General features: G+C 46.9%; 1 protein-coding gene across 1 annotated transcript; it reads right to left on the reverse strand.

The window, feature by feature from the left end:
• Nucleotides 1–1,150: 1,150 nt before the first annotated feature.
• On the reverse strand, nt 1,151–1,783 carry LOC135389199 (uncharacterized). Its single transcript, XM_064619265.1, has one exon. The coding sequence runs from the start codon at nt 1,781–1,783 to the stop codon at nt 1,151–1,153; it is 633 nt and encodes a 210-aa protein (XP_064475335.1).
• Between the last annotated feature and the right edge of the window lie 17,844 nt (nt 1,784–19,627).

Genomic DNA, 19,627 nt, shown 5'->3' on the forward strand with positions numbered 1-19,627 from the left:
CCATTTTGCGCTGGTGAGTACGGGACTGTCACCTCATGCACTATGCCTTTTTTCTTGAAGAAATCCTCTAGGTGCTGGTTCGTGAACTCTCCTCCATTATCCGTTCGTACTCTTCTTACGTGTCTGCCACTCTGAACTTCGGCCTGCTGTATATACTCTGTGAGGCTTTCAATCACTTCGCTCTTGTGCTTGAGGAAACGTACTGTTATCCGACGGCTGTAGTCATCGACTACTACAAGAAAAAAACGGCTTCCTCCAATAGACTGGACTGGGAAGGGTCCGCATACGTCGACGTGCAATAACTCAAGGAGTTCACTTTCTGGTTTGTCAACCGACGGCTTGAATGGATCTCTTGAATGTTTTCCCTTGATGAACTCAGGGCATTGTTCATTTACATCCCTTAACTTCTGCATTCCTCGAACCATTCCTCTATCCGACATTCGTAGCAGGTCTTGCGTATTCAGATGACCCATGCGGCGGTGCCATAACACCGTTGGATCCAGCCACGCTGTACGAGCTTGATGAATGGGCGAAGTAACTTTGGCATACAACCTGTAAATGCCTCCTTCCTTGACAGCGTCAAACACAAGTTTTCGATCGGAGTAGACTTGCAATGATCACCGCTGAACATTACGTGCATTCCATTTTCCGTGAGTTTCGATACCGAAAGCAGGTTGTCTTCCATCCCTGGGACGTAGAGGACATCTTTTGCTGTGAGTATATTCATTACTCCTTCGGCTGTGACCTCGAACGTGACCTTTCCAGCCCCTTGAGACTGGATCGTGTTGCCATCCGCTAACGTAATCGCCGTTTCATTTTGGTCACGAAATTCGCTCAGTAAAGTGCGAGAGCCTGTCATGTGACTACTAGCTCCGGAGTCCACTGACCATCCGTTCCATGTTGCGCTCCTGCAACTTGACTCCTTCGCCCCAAAGGCGTATGATGTAGACGAACCTTCTGCTTGTTCACCATGAGATGATGCGTCAGCATGAGCGTCCCCCACTGATGCCAGCCTTGCATTATGTCTTCCCCTGGGCTAATTTCGACGAAACCCGGTGTCGTTCCATTCCTTGCCTCCGGATCCACGACCCGCATTGTTTGCCACCGGACAACGTCGAGCCATGTGCCCCAGCATTCCACACCTGAAGCATTACAGACTGTTCTTTCCACCACTTCCTCTTCCAGGTGTGACCCTTGCTTTGTGAGCGGCTTCGGCCCCGTAACCGTTCTGACGGTTCTCCTCTTGTGCTAATGCATACCTCACTTTTTCCGTTGTGAGATCTGCCAAAGCGCACACGTCGAAGGCCTGCGCTACGCCATGGTAGCCCCTCGGTAGTCCTCGGATAGCTATTGATGCTATCTCTGCATCCTCGTTGGCTTCACCCAGGGCTCGAAGCTGTTCGCCGAGAGCTTCAACTCGTTGCATATACTGAACTGCATTCTCGTCCTTCGTCCACTTGATTCCATTCAGGTCCCGCTTCAGTGTCATTTTTCGCTCCAGGACACGACCTCGGTTGGCTTCTTGGAGCTTCAACCATGCGCCTTTCGCCGTAACTTGATTAATGACGTAGCATGCCTGGCTTGTAGATAAGTTCTGCACTATTGCGTTGAGTGCCTCTCGATCCTTCTTTGCCCAGGCTACCAACTCTTCTTCCCTGTTCGGTTGATCACCTTCGATGACATCCCAAAAGCCCTTTGCCTTCAAGTATACTGTGATCTTGAACCGCCAAGTGGGGTGGTTGGCTCCTTCTAACCTTTCGAACTTTTCGAAGCCTTTCGCCATTTTGAACGATTAAGAACACCTGCAGGGACGTTCATTCAAGGATGCTTACCGCTGCTCCACTCCAGTCTGGGCCCATAACCTTTGTTGCAGATACGCATTCGGTGTTGCAGGCTTACTGTTATATTAAGGGGTTTTAATGATTATTTGAAGATTAATAGTGCATAGTTGCATACATATTGCGTAAAGCTTTAGTGCAAATTTATCCGCGCTCTAGTTATTACAAATTCTATTACAAATGGCACTACCAGTTGATAATATCACAAATACCGATGTATCACAGCCCTTGCCTTAAAATACGTGCCTGTGTACCTGTCATTGTCAAACACGTTCTTTTTCCGAGATTACAAAGTTTGACGAGTGACATTTATATATTTATTTTATGCTTCTGTTATTTATTTTCTTTTTTCTTTGCGGAATAGCAACCCGACGTCCCGTTTGGCTGACCTTTCCTCGCTTTTTTCTTTTTGTTCTAATAAATATACCCCCACACCCGCCCCACGGAGGCCGACAACGGCAATCGGTACCGATGCTACACTGACTGGTTGAGCAAAGTCAACGTGTTTTTGCTCCGTGACCGACTGGGACCAGTTGGATACTGCCTTTGGTGGTGGTGCGGTCGTAAAGCTGTTTGTTCCTTCGTTCTTCTATCGCAAAAAGAAATCTGTTTCTTATTTGTGTCTTTGTTTCGCTAATGGCGACAACGTGTTCTTTCACTAAGAATCTCTATGCTGCCCCTCTCGTATACATCAGGAGGACACCCATGGGAAACATGTGCGCCGACAATACTGATCACTGGGGGTTCATTGGAAGAACCGCATCATGCACAATTAACGGTACTTGCAATGGTTAATGGGTCCTCCAGCTGTCTTGCCTTTTGCTACTTCGCTTATCCATGGTTAATGAGTCTCCATTGGCAAAGCACACGAGGCCCTGTTCAGGGTGCCTATTTGTGATGATGCATTTCCATTCCGTTCCCCCTTGGTGGAGGATTTATGTTAGTGGGGTGATTAATTCACATTATTTTTCTACACCGCGATACTTGTTTCAGTGAATGAATCATCATGAACGGAATCTACGTCACACATTATTCATCTTCATTCAAATCTACGTCAACTATTGTTCGCTCGTTATTTCTATAAACCAGGTCCTCCTGAATCGATTAAATGCACACAGTATTCCATTTGCTAGTCTATGCTATACTATGATATACTATACTATGTACTATACTGTATGCTGCTATACGATAGCTATACTATATATATTATCGATGCTATACTAGTGCTAGTCTATGCTGAAATGACAGAAGTAAGTAGTATGAGAGCTCCCGGTGGCACATCACTTCAAAGAGTGGCAAATGCATTCGCGAGGGTCTCTTTGGAACCAGTTACTGATTCCCGACGCATAAGATACGGGGGCATGCAGCGCAGAAACGCAATCCAGTCGAAGTGCAGTCAACAACAACAACACACACACACACAAAAAAAAATTGCGCAACAGTCACGGAACCTCAGTTTCATTAACATTGCTATTCAGGCCGTGTTGTACGTCGGCTGTTTTTGCGTTAAATTTTCAATGTTGTTGCTCGGTGCAAAATCTCCCCTTGAAGGTGTTTTATACTACACGGGACGTGTCTTGGAAACAAACTCGGGAGGAGACATTGAATGATAAAAAAGAAAACCAGAGCGAGGATTACATCGTGCAAACGCACAGGAGCGAGCGGAATATGACCTTGTAACTGGATCAGCTAGTTTGTAGCTGCGGGTGAAACGAAACACGACGCAGAAACTACACCCAGGAGGGTTGAATCGGTTTTCAGGTTATGGCAACTATCTAGAACCCCACGACCGATTTCGTTTGCAGGAAGTGAAGGCGATTGAGCGATTGATAGGTTGCTTGCTGTATGGGAGAGAATAATCAGTGATGAAGTCAAAATACCGAGAAAAAGAGCACGCAAGCAGATGTTTCTGCCATTTAGGAAGAAATGAAAACGAACATAAGAGGTACTGTCTTAGAATGCGCTTCCATGTAGCTTTTTTTTTTCCGAGTTTTCAGGTTAATTGAATTTGCGATCAGTGACGTAGCCAGAAGGGGGGTTTCGGAGGTTCCAATCCCCCGAAGTCGTACCTTTGGTAGTTCATTTGGGTGAGGGAAACGAGTGGAAAATCCTTCTCCCCCATGACCGCCAACTCCGCTCCTGACTTTGGCGGTCCCTGACCGGTATGCGGATTGAGTACCACGGAGAAAGCATATTTGTCGGTCGTTATACACGATCTATTTCTGTACATCTGCACAGAAATAATCTACATAATGTACATATGTACGTTCTCATTTGTAGGTCCAGCAATAGACAAAACTGTACCTGTGTCGAGGTTAGGTTGAAAAACTAAAGAAGAATTAAGTTGCAAGATGTACAAAAACAGAAAAAGTCCGTCCAGGCGCATCAACGTTTGGTGAGTGTCTGAGTTGAACGGTACACGATTTCTCTTTCTCTTTTCCCGAAAGATCCACCGCTTTTTCTTACCCGTGCTCAGCCTTGTTGAGTAATACTTCCCTCTTGAGCGTTTTTTTTTTTCTCTCTCTCTCTCTTAATGTTCTTTTGTTCTCTTTTCCGTTGTAGTAGCAAATGGGCTTGGCGCTTCACTGACCTCTCTTGTGTGTTCCTCGAATGAACATATATTCCCTCCCTGTCTGCTTTCAACTTACTCACCTCGAAGCCAGGAGCATAACGCCCCGTTGGAAAATTTTTCTACTGGCGATACTCGCGCCTCAGATGACCTTGTGAGTGAGGCGACAGACTAGGATGTCATGTACCCCTAGTAAGATGTAAGGGGTAAGTTGAAAGCAGACGGTGAGGGAATATATGTTCATGTTCGAATCCCAGCCCCGACTGTGCTGTCTGGTACGAGCTATCTGCCACTCGTTGTCGCTGGCCCTGTACCACAATCACACATGTGGGCGCAGTCCCTTGTGAAATCTGCCCAGGAGACCCCCCTCCCCCGACGAGCGTCAAGCAGCCACATAAGAGACAAACAGCTCGACAATAACGCGTCAGGAAGCAACCATCCTGACGTGACAGAGGAGAGGACGCATATCTTCCTTTGTCTTCCGGGCAACGCAATGAGGACACCGTGACGAAACTGGAGGCTCTCGCCTATATCCTTCTCAAGGTATTCCCCTAGCGGCGTTCGCCGGAGTCTCGACATACCAGACATATGGCGATTTCGGGTGATGCAAATCAAGCGAGAGCGCCCAGGTCCAGTGCACGCTCTACACGGGAGCCGCTCTGGGGCAGCCATCACACGAATTTGGCGGACGCTCTGCCGCTCTTCTTGCAGCGACGAGGGTCGCTGCAATTGCAAAGCATTGTGCGTTCGTCGTGTTCGTGAACTTCCGGCAGTGTCGTTGGGGTGGTCGCGCACTTTCGCCTGAAGCATAGCTAGCCAGAAGCAGGTCACATCATTCTCTTTGTCATTCGTATTATCGGTGTCGATTTTATCGCTAAATTTTATCGCTACTACTATCGTGTCGATTTTATCGCTAAATTTTATCGCTACTACTTTCGTAAAGATCCATGTCGTCAACGGTGAACACAACAAAGACACAGATGACAGGCCGTGTGACAAGCAGACAGCCGCAGGAGCAATATGTAGCAGATGACACTCGCGAGCCGCATATTGCGCATGCTCGCCGTCGAGAGCGGAACAAGAGAGTTGAGGGGTGGTTCTGGCTCGGCCTCTCGTAGCAAGAGCCAAAAAAACTGCTGTTGGGGCGAGCGAACTGATTCGTAGTGCATCATCCGAACACGTGGCTCTTGCTCTGACCACACCATCCGAATTTACCGCGCGGGTTCGGGGCAGAAAAAAGTGCCCCAAATGCATCACCCGAAATCGCCAATAGTCGATCACGCACGGGCAGCTACTTTCATGTTGTTCTGACGACTACGCTGGCCAATACAGAGGAGTGAGACGGAGATGATTTCCTGCGCCTGTCAAGTTAAATCCATACAATTCGTGGCGCCCTCTGGCGTAGATTAGGGGAGAAGGGGCCGAACACAAATTTCGGTTTCAATTTCCGCTCGTTCTGGATGAACGGCATATTCGCGCCGCGACCGATTGAAGTAATAAATAAACGGGCAGCGATAGTGTAATCCTGCCACGGAGGAAACACAAGCCAGCCCAGCGTACTACAACATGGCGTCCAACAAACTGCTTTCGGTGTTCGCCTCTTGTGGCTTCCTGTCGCGCCCTCAGTGTTGCATTCACTGTCACGAGAGCGCGAAACGTGAAGCTCGGTTCCGAACTTTCAGTTGCCCTTGGTGCTTTGGAAAATCAGTGGAACATACAGGTGATAAATTCCAAGAAACAAGAGAACAGCGAAGAATAACAAATAAACGTTTTAAACAAACAATAATAAAGGTGTTAAACTTGTAGCTTCACGGCGCAACGCAATCTGCAGTAACACTTGATGAGATTACACACGCTACGTTTAAAGTGAAAACGCAATGCCACACCAAAGAATAAAACACGACGTCAAATATTCTTTTTCTTTTCCGTTCTAATCTAATGTAAAGTAATTATACGAAAGGTTATGTAGAAAAGTGCTCGAGTTATGTAAAAGGAAACGTAAGTATTTAAACCAAGATTCGACAAGCAAGAAATATTTCGTTTTAAGGGAAGACACCGACCTCAGTGGCTGAGAATACATCCATCACAATCGCAAACAATTTCCGTTTCTCACGACGGAACTGCCGCAGGCAGCGAATCAACTTCGATCTCCCTCTCGCAAGTCAATTTGTCCTCGTTGTCGAGAAGCTTTACTTGAGAATATAATTTTTAGAATATAATTTATAGAAGATCTCACGCAGGAGATGACCCAGGAACGGTGACACCGTAGCAACACCTGGGACGAACTCCCCTGTATGGCGTCAATATTCATCCTTGAACGTGCCAAGAGGTGGTATTTAACAAAGTGCAGAGCATGGTGCATTTAGCATGGTGCATGAGGTCTGACGGCAAGAGAATGCTTCGTAACATCGTCACGACGCCTGCAGACGTGCACAGTTGGTTGACGCAGAGTCCAGCCTGCTAGCCAGAGTCGACCCGAATCTACGCTTCTGTCTTCCGAATCGCACGCCGCGTGCCATTGACTCACTGTTGCGCCGCCCTCGAACAGACGTCCCTTTGAGCTGTGCCCTATTGTTCAAGATGGGAAAGGTGAACTTGCCGAACTGCCTCACGTGTGCCGAAGCGGAGAAAACTGAACACATACTAATTATCAGCTCCAGGTACAGTGTCCAACGCAATGACCTTAGAGCCGCCTTGGAGAGACTGGACCACCGTCCTATAGACTTAATGAAGCTCCTCGGAGAATGGCCATGCGATGTTAGACATCGTGCGACAGCTGCTTTAATCATGTTCCTTGTGGACATTGAAGCGCCTCTAACTTATTAGACGAACTAATTTTTATTTTTAATATTTTCGCTGTGCGGTGAATCGTCATGGCGCGATCCAATGAGGCTCGTGTACATGACGTCACGCGCTGCCTTTGAGCGTCTTTGGGCCAGGTGACCCGGGAAAACATGGGGATGCTACACAGGCGTCCTACTGAAGGCCCAATGAGGCATCAACGTGTGTTTTACAGTAGACCAGCTTTCGCGGTTGCCGTCACACTCATACGGTGGCGCTGCAGTCAGTAGATCGTCTGCTTGGTACGGGCAAAACAGCAATCGATTGGAGCGATCATTTTCGTGCACAGTGACTATGCGGCAAATCCGTGTATCTTTCGGCTACACAACCCGATGGGGAAAAGGTACAGGAATCACTTTTCATCAGTTTCCCCCGCAACGCAGAACGACGAAATCGTTTGATTGTGAATCTTTTTTGTGTGTTTGAATCAGTTCAGCTGAACAATTTCCTGACATCGCCTTTGCGAGATTCCTTCGTGATACCTGTGTACAAATGAGCGACGCTAACATGAATTGGTGCACGGTAGCAAATGAGTGCTGTTTTCAGAAACGCCGGATCAAACAGATCGCCTCAGGTGAAGTAATGACTTGTACGCTTGCACACTATCAGCAGCGAACAACGGCACGTTTTGTGGCTGGGCTCTCCAGTTGTCGATGTGCAGACCAAAGAGATCGTCATGTTGTATACCGTTCATAAAGAACTTCGTCTCGTAGCAACACTTGACCGATTTTTTCAGAGCTCTAAATTATTCGTGTATTGTGGAAGGAGACAGTCGAGAGCGGTTTAGCAGTGCAACACGGCCGGTGTCGCATGTGCGGAAAGCATTCGCACGCTGCTGCGTTCAGTATGTTTTGCCCACACCAACGCCGCGCATGCGCAGATGGCGACTAACAGCTAATGTGACTATGTAGATGGGTAGAAATCCAGCGAACCGGTAGAGATGTAGGAAGGGAGTTGCCTCAGGACAGGAGCCGGCAACTCCCTTCCTAACGTGACTATGGTTTTCCCGATTCACGTGGGCAAACATAACGTCACTGCACAAGCCTCATTTACAAAAAAGAAAAAAAAATGCATGAGAAAGCAGCCGTGGGTGGCCCTGGCGTAACATCATCAAGTCGAACGATGAAAGATAAAAGTCACTGCGAAGGTTAGCCAGCTGTAGGGCTCGAACCCACATCTTCGGATCTGCGTTCGTCGTTCATTTCTTGGGTAATTTGAGGCTTTGTATGTATTTGTCCTTTCTATGTTGTTCCAGCCTCAGAACATCAGTTCTCTCATGATCATCGAGTCGCCATGACTTTCTTTTTTCATTCTTCTCAGCTCGCGCGCTACCCACCGTGTACTTACCCGAACGACATTTCGCAGAATATTGCCGCGGAAGATGCTCGAAACGTCATAGCTTCCTGCTGCCACGTGAGAGCAGGCGCAGTCGCCTGTCCAGTGTATGGTTCCTCAACCGTACCCTCTACCCCTACGCCATCGGAGACGACTCGTTAGATCGTGATTCTCCATGCTGAAATCTCATACCGGTTTGAAGAGCTCATCAATCAGCTGCAGGTACAGAGACACATCTCTGCCGAAGTACACAGGATCCAATGTTACACCGGCGTGGTATATCGAACCTCGCTTCAATCTCCTCTGTATTTGAGGCGCCCAGAAGACATTTCGAAAAGCGCCCAGGTTACAAAATTGTGATTTTTTTTTCAAGTGATAAAAAATTTCACTGTTTTTTTCTCTGCGCCTCAAAAAAAAAAAAAAAAAAAAGAATGTTGCGCCCGGGGCTACCGTCCTTACGGCCCTCCTCACGTTACGTCACTTCATGGGGCCGCCGCCTCGGGTTGGCTGACATGATGCTGTTCTTGACTCTTGTGGCCAAAAGGTACGCAGCACCACATTCGTGTTGTCTACTGACACTAACCTGATATGGCGGCGGTGGACATAATGTCTCAGTCAGTGCGAAGGGGGCTACTTACACAGGTAGTTCTCCTATACCTGATCACTAGAGCGCGGGTAAATATGCACTAAAAACTCCCGAAATATGCACGCAACTAACCACTGAAAGTCTTCGAAATATGCAGAAAAGATCCACAATATATGCAATGTTTTTAGTTCTTCGAATGCCTAGTTATAGAAGAGAGTATCTTGTTGGGCATAACACGGTAAACTAAAACTGCCTTCGTTCTTCATGGCCTTTATTGCCTTTGTGGCATTAAACCCATAATCTCTCTCTCTCTCTCGTTCTGCAGCACACAACAAAGAATACTTGCGGCACAGATATAAATCAAGGAGTTGAAGGCGGCGTTCGTGATTGATAAAATATCGTAAACGCAGCCTAGGTCGCGGACGGCGCCTACATGACGGAAGAAGCCGGAGCATGGGCAACATTAAAAAAAATAAAAATAAAATAAACTAACATACATGGAGGTTCGTGCTTTTCGTGTTGCCCATGCTCAGGCTTGTTTCGTCATGTCTTTGCGTACGGTACTGCGTCATGCCGATTAAATTGCGAACGCCACCCGATTGCGACGCGAACAGGAATGTGGCGAAGGTGAAGTTACGGCCCATCGACCATGCGCGCAGTGGAGGATGAAGCAGCCAAGATAGGGCTGAAAACCGCACCTCCCCCCTTCGAAACATGGAAACATTCGATTGCGACCATAATTTTCGCGAAAGACCACTTCCATCCCGAAACCAGCAAACCAATCCATGAAAGAAGAAGAAGCTCTCGCACCTGGAAATATGGCAAAATATTCACTGTTTATGCACTTTCATGCGAAATATGCCACAACGTGCATTTATATGCATTATAGAACCCTTCTGATCAGACCAAGACCAAAAGTGTTTTTTTCACGTGTCCAGATACGAAACCATATCGAGAGAAAAAGAAAAGAAAAGAATATATGCATCTGCATGAAAATCCGCGCTCTACAGATCACAATAGACACGACTACTGGGCTTACCGAAGCTTCCTGCTTGATGTCAATGCGTATGCTTGGGTACTGCAACTAATCTGATATAATAGGCCTAATGGTCCGGAGCGGTATTGCCTCTAGAAAGGAATTTTTCTAAAATCTGTTTTGCCGTGACAACATTATTATCCTACTTGATGACAACATACACGTGCATTGTTTCATTGGGAGCGTTCTTATCCCGCATGAAAGATAGTTTCCGTCAAGTAATGGAGACCACACTCTAAATCTTTTCACACCTTTAGAGGTGTAATAGCGTGCATGGCGCACGCCTTTTTAGGTGTAATTTTGGTAACATCATAATGGAGCACGGTTTCGCACAAATTTTCTTTACTCGAGTGTTGTCTGTCCTCCAAAAATTCAGTCTTGCAATATCTCAACATTGTTCAACAGTATTGTAGACACTTGCGCGTGCTCGATTATCGATAGCGATGCATATATACATTAGCTCGTACCTAGGATATCCAAGACATAATGAAAGATTTGCACTGACACTTTATCTTTAGTAATGCTTTCCGAATTTTGTAAAATATCATCCTGGAGATGCAATGTTACGCAACCAGATTGAATGTGCATAGCGCACACCTTTAAAGGTGTGAAAAAGTTTACAGTGTACCTCCATGGGCAGCTTTCCTACTTGACAACAAAAAACGCATTGTGCCTTGTATTGAACTCGGCAACGTCGCTTCGCTTTCTGTTGCTGCAGCGTATCGCCCTGCTAAGCCCTAACCATCGCGAGAATGTGCATCTCAACCGCCAGAACGACTTCGACAGACATCGAGAACACGCAAACCTGGCACGTTGCTCAGTGATATGTCATTTTGAAATAGGATCACCCTCAGTTCTCAGAGACATAAGCACTCATATTGCAATTTCGGATTTTGGTATTGTGGATTTTGAGACCTGGGATTTTGGACACTGGGATATCGTGCCGTATTCCAGTGAACGTTCCTCAAGTGAAGATGCTCAGCAGTTTCCCTGAAGTGATGGAAAATGGGCTTTGCGATGCCGGTGATCTTTTTCTGGCAGCCACACAGCCAACCGGTGATCAAGGGGGAAGCCAGAGAAAAGGGGATAGCTGGAAGAATAATAGAATTATCGTATATGTGACATCTGAAAAAGGGAAGAGCAGGTGATCCTACGAAGTGCTGCCGTCTTTCACGGCAATTGAGCTTTTACGGAGTCCAAACATGGGCTAGAAACGACAGATGCCATACAGCTGCGATCGTTGCTTCTAGAATGGAACCTCTCTTACGAGGATCACCGTCGCCCCAACATGCGTTGGCGTACACAAAGTCACATGCCAGAATGTGCTTGCCAAAATAGCTTCTCGCGAAGGACATATTCATCTGTTCCGTTCGAAATACTGGCATATATAAGTGATATGGACGACTTTCGTCGGGGAGGGAGGCGACGCAGTAAGTGCCTGTTCTTCCTTCTTTGGGCGAGGGCAGTACAATATATTTGTGAAATGTGAATTCGACAAGTATTGTGCTTGTCCTATCCAACAGTTTAAAAGGGCGTAGGGTTCCGCGGCGCACGCGCAAATCCGCGGCGCACGCAGCAGCGGGATTTGCGTCCCATGCGATTTGAGAGGCGTATTTTTTCACGGTGCGTGGATATGCAGCGTTTTACGCAGCGCGATAGTCACAGAAACACGCACCATGCGCGGCCCGGCCTTAAAGGGACTATGAAATTTCCCGAACCATCACATCTTTTTTTGTTAGAAACTGTTCTCCCCGCCGATAAACAAATATGCCCGAAATTTTTCCGGGCGAAATCGCTCCACTCTGTGAGAAGCGCGCGCCTGAAGTGTCTCTTCCGCATTCCTCCTCTCCCGCGCGCATTCTCCTGTATATTGAGCAACTGTACGGACTGCTTTCCGATCCGCGTTACGTTACCCGTGTTGCGCCATGGCAAGTAATGTTCGCCGCGCCCGCTGCCGCTGGCTCCAGCCAGTCGCATCTAGAAGGTCACAGGGTCTCTGGTCGCGTCTGAGGGGTAAAGCATTACCGTTTGTCTTGGTCGCAGGCGTTCTGACGTTCGGATAGAACAGCTTTTTGTGGTGTATATAGTCTGTATATAGTGTGGTGTATATAGTCAAAATAATATAGTCTGACGCCTGTGTTTTTAAATCAAATTATTGTATAAGTGATATTATATTTTCCCTACTTAGGAGGTCCTTTTTCGCTTTGAAATTGGCTATGCCCGTATATCTGTACAGACAGTATAGTTTATGTACCGTCTAAGATCGTCTAGTACAGGTAATCTCACGCGAGATTACATAAAATTGCATTTGTCGCAGAGCGTCAACACAGCTGGCCCAATTTGCGTGGAAGGGAAATGGCGTCGTTGCCTGGTTACGTGAGGCGAAGCCAAGTCAAGCCAAGCGGTTGGCGGTACTCTGAAACTTGTTTTTCTAGTGCTCTAGTCAGCTGCACTTTTCTATCGAATGTAAACGCCTTCTGCTCGGCTGCCGTTCACAACAAGGAAGCCGAGCATTTCGGTGGCTAGGAGGTTTCTCCTGACGAGTTACGTGGCCTCTGGGGATTCACCGCAACGTTGTACTGGGTGTTACCCTATAAAAGTCTACCCGCGCCGGCATGTCGTGCTCGCCAGTTACTTAATGCAGGCGGTACTGTGTGCTGCCTAAGGATAAAACTCATAAGGACATTCCATCATGGTAAATACCGAAGTGATTGAGCACCGTAACGCAAAGTTATAGCGCAAAACGTGAGGTTCCCGTAGTCAAAACAGCCAAGATGGCGCCTCTCAGTTAGCAGACGAAATCCCTTTTGGGTGTGGTCTGCTGAGTATACGTCGGCATTTTTTGTACCTCACGTTGCTTACTTCTGAGCAAAATACGACAGTTACACGAAAGCGAAATGAAAACTGTAGTTCCATCCGGCTGGCAGGATATGCGACACGTCGTCGTCTTGGGAGCAGCATGTCAAGTGCTCTTCTCAACGGCGCCACCTTGATTGTTTTGACTATTGGAATTACACGTTTTGAGTTAAAACTTCGTGCTGCGGCACTCAATCACTTTGAAATTTACCAAGATTAAATGTTCTTATCAGCTTTATATAAAGATCGCACAATGTACCACCTGCATTGAGTAATTGGCGAATACGGCATGGCGGCATGGGTAGACTTTTATAGGGTAACACCCCGTATTGGTTGTATCGTCGTCACCAATGGAAAGTGTCTGGTGGATGCCTGGCGTTGCAATTATATTTACGTCAGTTGCAGTTATATTTACGTGTTGACAATCTGACAACAAAGCAAGTGCGTTGTAGAGTGCGACTGTGATATTTGGAAGCTGTCTCCCTTTGTTGCTCGATTTGTTTGCACAAGTTACCGTACAAGACTGGGTGGTGTAATGTTTTGTTGTACTATGTTTCAACTCGTGTTGTTCGTTATCATTACTATTATTATTCAAAGCAGCTTCGGGCTTTCAAGCGATTCTGATTTACTCTGCATTTCCTGGTCTACAGACGGGACGGGCTGGTTGTATTTCCTTCCGCCGAAGGACTTATTATGTTCCTAAGAATATGTTTCACGCAAGAACTTGTATTTTATGAGGTATTCAATGTTGAGCACGTCGTAAATCTGAACAGTTAGCATTAACAACAACCGTGCCTACAGAAACTCAACCGCAGCATATTCTGTAAGAATATTCTGCACATCGTATTTATTTCCGAGAATTGTTTGTTGTTTAACAAATTTATTGTTCAACCAGGTTTGTAATATTATTAATACGTCCATAACCCCGAGACTGACGGACACAAACTAACGACACAAGCTCGCGTGCTTCATTACCACCTTATACTGTTGTTACATAGGCTTGAAGTCACCAGTTGAGGTGCCTGGAAAGAAGCAGAAAGCCCCAGTAGTCACGTAACATGCCCTAAATTTTGCAAATAAAAAACGAGAAGAAATTGGTACTATTTCAAATAAACTGCTTTTTGGTCTTCTGGCAGAAATCTGCCTTCTTTTTAAAAGAACTATTCAATTTGCCACCTGGACAGAGTCCTCAGCTGTGCAGGCTCCACTGAGGATGTGGACCCACTTGTATATGCGTCAAGGATGAGGGCACCGTGCTCAAACAGCTGAAATGTCGGCATTTAGTTCAAATAGTACAGCTTGGGACAAAAGTTTAACACCGGGGTCTCACATTTGTCTATTGGGGTGACACCCAAGCAGCTAACAGGAGAGGACTCACATACAAGGAGATGGACGGAATAACCGGTCACTCGTTTCTTATTTGAACTCCCCTTGATAGCTAGCACGAGACCGCTGTGATGAAGAAATACGCAAGTGCTGTGTTCCGTAAACTTTTGTCCCAAGCTGTATCATAACTAATATACATAAGACCTAATAACTCTAACATCTACATATACACATTATATGCTACACATGCATAATTTTTATGCGTATGCAAACACAGGATGTATTCTATTTTACACTGTCACACAGCTGTATTGGCACCAATGTTACCAGCAAATAAGGGCTAAAGTAGTTGCACAGGCTTTACAGGATGCCCAGAGCAAGTTGAACTGGTTGAACACAGCTGAGCACCACTGGTATGCTGATGCTCGGTAAGGTTATTTTTGGTAATGTAAAACAAAGTGCAGAGTTGTAGCAGGAACAAAATGTCCTGAGGACATAGTACATCAAACTTAGGTTTATTTATTTTAGAATTGAATTGCACAGTACTTGCTGTAGTTTTTCTGGCATGTTACCCTGGTGAAAGACTTCAACTGCCATACACATGGGTCGCCCTGGTTTGTGAGAAGAAAATGAATAACACAGTACGCAACTCCAGTTCGGGTGAATGTAAATGGATGTAGTAATCCACCTGAGTAATGATTATAAGATAAGGAACAAAAGTGTGCATCTCTTAAAAGCATCCTAGCTTATTCAGGTGTAAACAAGAAAATGTCCCCCCCCCCCAATATCATATTTGTGCACATGCCGAAGCAAACTGAAATCAAATAATAAAAAAAGAACTTGTCAACAACACACAGAGCCCGAATTGTAGGCTAGACAATGCTGCATAGAGGAATCTGGAAGGAGTCTGCACAACATTGGTCTGCTCTGAATAGTGGGTTGCAGTGATCATGCTGTCTCACTTCGGGGGTTTCAGGCTCCGCTGAGGAAGTTACCTGTAAACATGAACATCAAAGCAGATGAGTGAACAGAAAAGAACGGATACATATGTTCAATATATTACATAACAACAACAACAACGAATAAGTTAATGATAATGAATGGGGAAAACATAAACATTCTGTTAAAGTATGGTTTCCAAGATCATCCTAAACGAAGTTTTTTTTTTTTTTTTTTTTGATCAACAGTGTACCACCTGAGTTTGCTGACTAGATTCGGTAACTTCTATTTTGTCTTTCTTTTAATCTCTCTCTATCCCTCTTGTGTGCCGTAAACGGCCGCAAGATTCCAAGTCACGCAGATGAGAGTTAACCCATTTACGCATTCCTGAAATATGTGATAGCATTTGGACCACAGGGACTGAGAGATGTTTGTTAGCCCCAATAACGAAATGTACTCACACTTTTGCGCCGTTTAGGTGGATGTTCTTTCCCCGGTGAGGACACGTATTGTGATGGTGCTACACCTTGATTCAAACGACACTGAGCTCGTTATCCAGTACGTTGAAGAGATTCAGCGTTCCTTTCATAATCGCAATCATGCAAATGTTCGCTACAAACGCGAGCAGTCGATGGCACCGCACAGTCTTTCCATCGCGGCGGTCCGATTGCTGGCATCAATGCTGTCTGTCTCGTCACTGGGAAGCATATGGCATTGGATGCCCGCCGAATATTGACGTGAATTAGGGCAACCAACCATCCAACATCGTCTCGGCATGTCGGCGAAAACCACAGGATGCGACTGCGATATACTGCGACGATCGCCCGGAAGCTGGCGTCATGGAGATTTCCACTCCCGATGAACGCATGCGTACGTGGGATCCTACGGCGCATGCTCCTGGCGGGACCGCGACACGTCACCATGACGTGTCGCGGACCGAGCCGTGGTCCTGCCAAGTTGCACGTTGTGTTTCCGCGCGGCAGCTTGCCACAGCCCGGCGCCAGCAGTACTCCCCTCGCCGCTTCGTTTAAATTCGCTCCCGAGAATACTCCTCGCGTGATGAAGGTAAAATTTTGGTTCTTTCTGATGAAAACGAAAAAAATCATTTCATAGTCCCTTTAACGCTTCCTGAATGGCGCGCATTGGCTGACACTTGCGGTACCCGATGTTATGTATGACCCCCAGTCCAGAGGATTGGTTATGTCGCACGTATACGCACGCATGTCACTGCACGCAATGAAACGCAGTGAACCAAGCCTCATAGGGCAAGCGCCATATGTGTGTATTGTCATCAAGCAAGATAACTACCTATGGAGGTAGCCTCTTTTACACAAACTCTATCTTACATACCAGATAACAACGCTCCAAAGGGAGATTGCTTTTTGTACGTGCCATACCCTGCGAACAATCCTGAAACTCCGGAAGAGTCGCTACGGGGGAGCAGTACAGCCCTAGTGGGCTTACTAGAACTTGATATGCCACTCACCTTGATCATAATCAAAGAGCCGAGTCGCTGTAAGCCAGCGGCGACAGCACTCCACAGACCACAGCACTCCACAGAAGTAACGACTGCTCACGGGTAATATGTGCACGCAGCCCGGCTCTCACTGCCTGAAAAATGTGGCATATGTGTATTGGCATCATCGTGGAAGACCAGCCATATTGGCTGGCTCCCTTTAACGCAACAAACGCACTAGTCTACAACTATCGCAACGCCAACACCCAAAGACGAGCTCACGGCAGGTCTGGGATTGATGTACGTGCTAGATGCCACCTCGCAACAAACCAAAACGCACGGAGAGTTGCTCGTGGGACAGCAGCACGAAGGATATTAGAAGCGGATGACATACCTACCATTGCTTTTTTCGAAGAGGGTCGCTGATGTTTTCCACCGCCTACCAAACTGGACGGCCCCAAGAACTGCTCTCTCCCTGTATAACACTCTACGGATGCCCGCTCTGACCCTGTTCAGTACCTCAACGGCGGTGCGAGCACGGCCACCGTGCACAGTTATGCAGCATGCTATCCAGACCTGGTAGTTTATTTCTACCGCCAGGAGTACAAACTGGCGTCTATCGCAGACCGGAACTGGGAGCGAGCTCAGTAACTGGACCGTGCCCCACCGAATGAACGGAATGCCGTAAAGCACTTCAGCCTTGTGACACAAAAAATCCGGGAGTAGACAGTTGCGAAAAGCGTGCTCCGACGTTTCAAAGGTAGGGGAGAAAGGGCACAAAGGCCTTGTCAAACCAAAGCGGGACAACCTGTCCCTGAGAGGTAAAACGTCGTGCGCAAGACGCCACTGCAAGCTTGCACGGCGCGCATCCAACCAGCCGGCCGTAATATGAAGCCACGCGATCGGGCGAGGCACAGCCGAGCTCGCCGTCGGAAGGAGCTCCAGTAGAGCGGCATAAAACTGCTTGACGGACCAGACAAAGAAATCCCCCGACGGGAATGATGCGCGTAGGCGACGGACGTTCAAAACGTACTCTCTCAAGTGCGAGGCCACAAACTCAGAGCGCGGTCTATTCTGCACAAGCGGGCGAAACAGACGTACGTCTGGACCTAAGCAGTATTGCAGGAGATCGTGGGCGGGGTGCCCAGGGTCACTAAGGCCGTCGAAAATTGCCTTTATCCCGAGCGCAAGACACTTGATTTTTACGTGCGGAACCCGCAAGCCGTCAACCTCTCTCGGCTGGTACATAAGTGCACGGGATACCCACTCAGCTCCGTTGCCCCAGATGAACCGAAAGGCCGTACGAGTTGCTGCAAGAAAAACCTGACGAGGAGGAAGGCAAACTGTCCCGTGATACCAGTATTTGCTCAGGAACCACGACGCAGCCAGGCGAGCTCTACAGGTGATGGGTGTGGCATATGTGGCACGCAGGGGCTCATAGGAACTTAGATCGCCTTGAAGCATTATGAGACGGACAGAGGCGGAGGTAGAGGAAGAACAACAACATTCACGGTGTGCGCAGCAGCAGCGTCAGCCGGGGTAAACCATAACCGAAGCAGACGACATAGCAGTGTCCCTCAAAGTTCCCATGCTGCTTTGCGCCGCGCGCGTGGTGGCGCGCGCATCAGAAGAGGAATCGACCGAGTGATCGTACACGGTGACGCACATCTGTTCAGGTTCATGGCCTTAGGATTAAATTGTGTGTTTTAGCAGATCAGAAGGTCTTAACGCTAACGCTTCGGGAAACATGGAAGTCATTCGCCTGATTCCTTTGAAGTACGTTGTTCATCTTTGATTTGACAGGTTCCTTTAGCGTATTGTTAATGTAGAGTGCTAGTGGAACGCTAAGGCTCCGGAAAGTGTGCTTCTTTTGCATCCGCAATGAAGTGCTCGTCTTTCCTCTGTTGTAATGCTCGTATGCTATCGCGTTTCATATGCGTTTGGCAGTGGGTCAAAGAATACAATCATTCATTTTATTCCTGTGGGGGGAGGGGGATATATTTATTAAGAATTCAATTCAGCGCCATTGTAATACTGAACCCCTTACATTCTTACCAACATATTCACATTCGCGATGTTCTCAGGTATTGCTTTTTCGCAGTCCTCAACTAGAAAGAGTGCAATCTTTCCTGACCAGCACTGGTAACACCTAACGTGGGAGTGATATGGCACCTTTGACTCATCCACGACATTCCCACCATCACGATCAGGATCGACATCGCCACTCTGAGCATCACCGTCATATCTCATCACCGTCATCTCTCAGCATCGCCATCACTCATATTAGACCCCCTAGGTATGGGGTAGCCTTCCACTCTTAGAGTAGAAAACCTCCCCACTTCATCGTCAAAATATAATTGTTGTTGTTGTTTATTCATCCAGCATCTATTTCGCTGGCTACTCTACATGTAGCAAGAGGAAGAAGAATGGCACAATAGTGGAATGTCTTCGGCAACATAACCTTGAATTTAGTGCACATTGCTGTACTCGGTTACATTGTATGTAACCGAGACCATTCCAGAACCAGAGTTTTGAACTTATCATACACTTGTTCATCATCAACTTTTTCCCCCTTGTTACTAGTTTTCTACCTTACAGTTTTCAGTGTTATTCGATAACTGTGCTTGATCTATAATAACACAACGATTTAGCCCCTCCGTCATGTAATTGCCCGCCAGGGCACCTTGGCGTATATGTAATAAATAAATAAATAAATCATTTTGGGCCAAAGAAAAACGCACAGAACACAGAACGAAGAGCACAAGAGAAGGCTCTGCGTTCTGTCCATGTTTCGTTTCACCAAACTAAGGGATATGTTGCAGATGTCATGTATACAGGAGCTCTC

Source organism: Ornithodoros turicata, chromosome 3 (assembly GCF_037126465.1).
Source record: "Ornithodoros turicata isolate Travis chromosome 3, ASM3712646v1, whole genome shotgun sequence".
In the NCBI taxonomy this organism is placed as follows: domain Eukaryota; kingdom Metazoa; phylum Arthropoda; class Arachnida; order Ixodida; family Argasidae; genus Ornithodoros; species Ornithodoros turicata.

Bases quoted from the DNA above. Each gene is read 5' to 3' on its own strand.
- LOC135389199 (XM_064619265.1), bottom strand. From the start codon at position 1,783: ATGGCGAAAGGCTTCGAAAAGTTCGAAAGGTTAGAAGGAGCCAACCAC.